Below are 5687 nucleotides of genomic sequence, written 5' to 3'. Positions count from 1 at the left end.
CAAGCATGCTTAGTGTGAGGGATTGCTGAAGAGTCAATGAGTCGATGCAATCAGCTGGTTTTCCTTAGACAGAAAACTTAGAATCAATCTGACTGGATGATCTGTTGAACTGTGAAGCGCCTTGAGATGACATGATGTGAATTGGAGCTATAGAAATAAAATGAACTGAACTGAGCTTCCTTTGTGTTGTAGTTGATTGTGGTTTCCAGGACGATCCATTTTTAAAATAATTTTTAATTGAATTTGTTGATATTTTGGGTTTGTTGTACAGTACTCTCTATTTAAACTGCATTTTAATAAGCTTTTTGTAGGATCAAACGATATAAAATAGTGTTTTTTGATTTAAATGTCATGTGTGTAATGATGGATGTTATCTGGTGAAGGTTGTCGTTAACACCCCCCATCCCCCCCATGCTTAGAGCTGAAACCCATCCAGGCTCAGATAATAACCGGGAGGGAGGGGGGGGAGATCCCAGCCACCCTGCGTGTGACGTCACGACGCTGGAGCAGGAGAGAGCAGGCGATGAGAGGAAGCTGCAATAAACACACAGGGCGTCTGCGCCTTCCTGAAGAGGACAATTAAGTGAAAACGGCATCAATGCTCTAACAATGGATGTGTCACCTTTGCTACCGCTTAAAGTTTTCCTCTTCGTTTACTTGCTAAGCTACACCCAAGGTGAGTGGGGGACATTTTAGGCGGGGAGGGGGAGAATCTGGGAGGAACGGGTGAAGCAGCAGCAGTAGCGGCTGGGAGCCCGTTAGCTAACGGGAGGGAGGATGAGCAGCGGGGCCTGCTTGTTGTAAGCAGGACTGCACCCTTTTCTACCGTCTCGCTTCAAGCTAACAAAAGATACGTTGCGTCAAAGCCGAGCGGGATTCCCGCAGTTTGTGGCTGTAAACCGAAGCCGATATGTTGTTCCTCGCGTGTTGTCACCGGTTTTTATTTATTCTATTTTTATTTTATTCCTTCGGCCTGGTTCTGTTGTTATGGTGCGAACACAGGCGACAGCCATTGTTGTTAGAAGATGGATATACCGACTGGGCTAACGGACCGTTAGCTCCATGCTAACACATAGGCTAGCAGCTAACGGTAGCATATTTTAAGGATTTCTTTTTTCAAAATCCGACCTTTTTCAAAGCAGATAATCCATTTATCATCTAGCTTTTTAAAATATTTTTATTTTTTTACTGTTGTTCTTGAATTTGGTTTAATAAAAACAGCATATATGTGTTGTTTCCAATAATAGCTCTGTGATAATACAGCTTTTTATAACACAAAGTGCTGGGAAATGGGATTCTCTGCCATTAAACATTTCTTAAATTGGCTTTATTTCCTGTCAGGCTTGTTAAACTCCTTTGACCATCTGACCAAGATAGTCAGATTCACCATAGAGTCAAAGCAGATGATTGGGATTTTATTTTCTTAATCCTGCATAAACTGTTTGTCTGCTTAAACCCAGTTTTTGGAAAACTAAGTTCTACTTTAGTAGCCACAGCCAGAGGTAAATACTATCTAAAGCTGTGGAAGAAACTGTCTGACGACATGAAGCAGGCTTATAAAGCCATACCTTTTGAGCGGAACAGAGTCATTTCAGTAGGGCTTTGGTAGTGGCCATCATTCATTTAAGAGTGAAAACTTTGCACAGTGGTGAACCTTTTCAGGATTTCTTCTAGAACTTTAAATTTTGAGCGATCCTCCTGGAGTCCGCCAACATCGTTTATGCTATATGATACACTAATCAATCATCAAAGCAATTTAGATTTTTCCGTTATATATATGTCTTTTTAAACTATTCGACCATCAGTTTGACACCTTAAGCTCATGTGCACGTCATGCAGATCAAATCCTGAATACAAAGCAATCCAATAAGTCCACCATCAAATGGTAAAAAAAATAAAAATAAAACAATCCACTGGACTTTGTTTCCAAGTTTGAATACATTTTGCTTCCCATCCAGGAAGCTTTTTCAGTTCAAAAATGTTTTTTTTTTTTCTAAACAGAGAATTCATTTTTTATTGAAAAAGCTTCTTGGATGGGAAGCGAAAGGTCTTCAAACTTGGAAACAAAGTCCAGCGGATTGTTTTTTTTAACTTTTTTTTTTGGAATGACTATGTTTATGGGTGTAAATCACACCCATCACGGCGATTCTATTCAGTATTAATTTCCTGACCCAACGATTGGATTATTTTCGATACTCAAGAATACACCACGATACGATTCCATTGTTTTTTACCTTGCAGGCTAGCCTGACGTAGTCCTACTCAATCCTAGTCAGAATAAGTCTGATGCTGCTCCATAGAGCTGTGATTATGGGGCGTGTTTCGAACGAACCAGGAAAAAAAATGCCTCTGCACTCAATTGGATAGACCTACAACCAATAAGAGCAACGGAGTGCGTGACGTATGTTAAGCGACGCATAGTTGTTGTCAACAAAAATCAAAGCGTGCAGTTGCACGCCTAGAATAAGAAGATGAGCCTTGATCGCGTTTCTCTGTTCCTCTTTTAAAATTAATTTGCTGTCGATATCTTCTAGAACAGACCTAATAGCAGAATCTACACACCTCAACTCTCCGGCGGCAGCCATTGTTGTTGTCACCTAAGCGCGCTTTGGTGACGTGGTTGATTACGTTACTGTTGATCATCTGTCAATCATCGTATAAAGCCCGCCCTGACAATTTGATTGGATCGCCTGAGGGTGGGCGATCATACTCGCGCTACTATGGAGCAGAGCCAGACCAAACTTCCCGACCTCAAACCTTGTGGGCGGGACTAAGTTCGGAATGGCACCCAGGCTACTTACAGGCTGGACAATGTTTCAAATTTGAAATAAATCAAAGAAGGCTATAATCTCTTTATGCGTTGTATTTGAGAAACAACAGCAGAAAGCAGAAGTAGCAAAGGTGTTCTCCACCTAGGCCTATGAAAACCTCATTCAATGAAAAACAATAATGCCTCTATGTTATAGATTCTGAAAGGACTTGCATCAAAAAATACTGCAAGTGGAAATAGGGTAGTGGCTAAAGGAAGCGAGGTAGGAGCGCAAAGTAGGTTTAGCGCCTCCGCAGTGTGGGAGTCAGAATTACATCCAGGAGCAAATGGATAAAAAATAGCATGAATCGATACTCTTGTGGACGTGTCGATGCATCGGATCGTCGGCAGTTGGATTGATGCATCGATACAAAACGATTATTGTTTACACCCCTAAATATGACTTTTCACCAAAAAATCTGCAACAAAAGAAAGTGTTAACATTTCTCTACCACAATTTAAAAGGCTTGTTTCTAGTAAGCAGAGACTTTATAGAAACACTGATGAACATTTGTCATACCCACTCAGATTGGTTTGACAAAGCGTTTTTCCCTTTAATAAGTAAAATCAACACTTTATAAGTTATTTTTACTTTTTTTAGTTTTGACAATAAAATTAGTTTTGAAGATAAACAGAAAAAATCTGAGGGATTATTATGTTTAACATTATTAAAAGACATTAACGTATAAATGAAAATTAACACCAGGAGGTTAATTAAAGCAGTAGTATAATAATTCACTGCTTCATTTGATGTTTTTCTGAGATGTGAGGCATCGCTGGGATTTTTTAAATCCTATTTTCCTAAAAAGGGTCCTCTCAAACTGAGTCCTGGTTATGACAGTAATTTGTTTTCAATAGAAAATGATTTGATCTGTGCTGATTTCAAAAGAGAATAATGGACAAACGGGCCTCTAACGTTTTTGTTTTCACTCTTTGTTTCATTGGCTCTTTGGTGCATTAGTGAAAGACTTAACCGATTAGGTAATTCCAGACATTCTTCTCTTCTCACAGTTACCTCAATGAAAAATTCAATGTTGCCGCCTAAATATTTGATGCTGCTTATGAAGAGTGAAGAGGCTGAAATCTGGAGCATTTATCTGCGTTTGTTGCTCAGCCTTTATTTACGGTATCCAGTAAATGACGACTTTGTAGTCAGACTAATTACCTGCCAGGCGGCTCTAATTGTATATTGTCTGTTTTGTGGGAAAGCTGCCGGATTTTTATGTAATCCTCCGGTTTGCTAGTTTGACATTATAAACAGGAACTAATCCTAGCAGTTTATTTTACTCAAACACATTGATCTTCTTGTTTTGGTTTCCTTTTTTTTTCTGGTTCACTTTTAAATGTGAAATGGGCGGATATGCATGAGAAACCTTTCCCTTCATATCCTCCTCCCACTCCTCTGGTGCTGAAGCAGCTCCAAAGCTGGCGTCTGTTGTTTTTTTTTTTGTTTTTTTTTATTCAATCGATAGAAATCCCAAATACCTCTTTTTGAGCTTTAACACGCAGATTTCTATCTTTTTAATTCTATTTTGAAAGTGTCTGTTGTTGGATCAGCCCTGACACATTTGGCAGTTTGGTTGAATCAAAATGATATCACCACTTATTTACATTTGCTATATCCCTCTTTTATAGGAAGACCAATAAATATGTCTTCTCAATTGATGAATTCTTGGGAGGATTTTTGTTTTTGGGTGTCGTACTTTTTGTTTTTAAACTAATATCTTCCTGATGGTTTTCATGCTTCTCTTTGCTGCCCTGAAAGACGATTAGTTTTGTCTTCAAAAACGTCCTAAACAGGTGGACATATGATCACAGCTGTTTGGAACTGCAGCTAACACTCATTTCATTAATTCAACATTCTGATGATTATTCTAAAAATTGATTGCATAAAAATGGCTGTATTCTGAATATATTTAATAGCTTATTTGATATCTAATAGAAATATATAAAGACGATAGAAAATAAGCAAATTGTTTTATTCCTGTTTTTAAAATCAGCCTTTCGTTTACATAACATGACATCTTGTTCTTGATTGATATCTTTAGTATAAACTTTGAACTCCGTAGTAAAGGATTCATCTGCAGTAGGAAGTGATCGATTTTAGATCGGCCGATACTTCGATTTGAAACTGATCTTTTCCTCTGCAATGGTCTGATATAAAAATACTCTGTCGCTGCTCTAAACTTTGATTTATATTTGAGAGCAGTTTAACGGTTCTGATCAATGTTTTTCAGTAAAATAAGATTGAAATGTTAAAGTTGCTTTGTGATCTTATAACTGAGAGTGTTGGTTATATATTAAAAAAGAAATCCTGTATTTGGCAAATTCACATGTCAGGAAGCAGGGATCAGCCCGGGATCGGTGCAACTTTAATCTGCAGATTAAAAAAATGACGAAGTTCTAACAAAGCCCAGCCTTTACTGGTTGATTCACCATCAATCCAGCATCAGCTGCCTCTCTACTGGCCTCCAAAATGTCACTTTCTCTTTGCACGCTGGATTTGCTGAGATTTTTTAATTTCATCCTCAGCTAATGGCATGTTTCAGCGTCTGTATGCTGCAGGTAACAATTGAAGACTAAAATAGTTTCTGATTATTTCACCAATTAATGTATCGTGTTTAATCTGATGAATCTTGCAGTCCTACATCAGGTGAAGATTCTTCGTTATCCAGATCATAGTCATTCCAAAACAGTTAGAAAACAATCCACTGGACTTTGTTTCCAAGTTTGAAGACATTTCGCTTCCATCCAGGAAGCTTTTTCCAATTCAGATCAAGTTGATTCCTTCCCACCGTCATAGCAGCCCCAACCCCTTTACAGGGGAACAGAAGACCTAGCCTATTCAGCCAGGCCAGCAATTCCCTTTAACAACCCC

General features: G+C 38.6%; 1 protein-coding gene across 1 annotated transcript in view; it reads left to right on the top strand.

Annotated features, from left to right (window-relative positions):
- The first annotated feature begins 499 nt into the window (after positions 1 to 499).
- Positions 500 to 5687, top strand: part of LOC107087405 (disintegrin and metalloproteinase domain-containing protein 10-like) — a 28096-nt gene continuing 22908 nt past the window's right edge. Inside the window, exon 1 of the mRNA XM_015378974.1 lies at positions 500 to 676. Within this exon, the coding sequence (XP_015234460.1) occupies positions 610 to 676 (67 nt within the window). The 5' untranslated portion in view covers positions 500 to 609. The remainder of the gene's footprint in view (positions 677 to 5687) is intronic.

Source organism: Cyprinodon variegatus, unplaced genomic scaffold (assembly GCF_000732505.1).
Source record: "Cyprinodon variegatus isolate N-32 unplaced genomic scaffold, C_variegatus-1.0 Scaffold183, whole genome shotgun sequence".
NCBI classification, from domain to species: Eukaryota; Metazoa; Chordata; class Actinopteri; order Cyprinodontiformes; family Cyprinodontidae; genus Cyprinodon; species Cyprinodon variegatus.
Note: the sequence above shows the minus strand (reverse complement) of the source record. Positions and strands in the feature narration are given on the sequence as shown.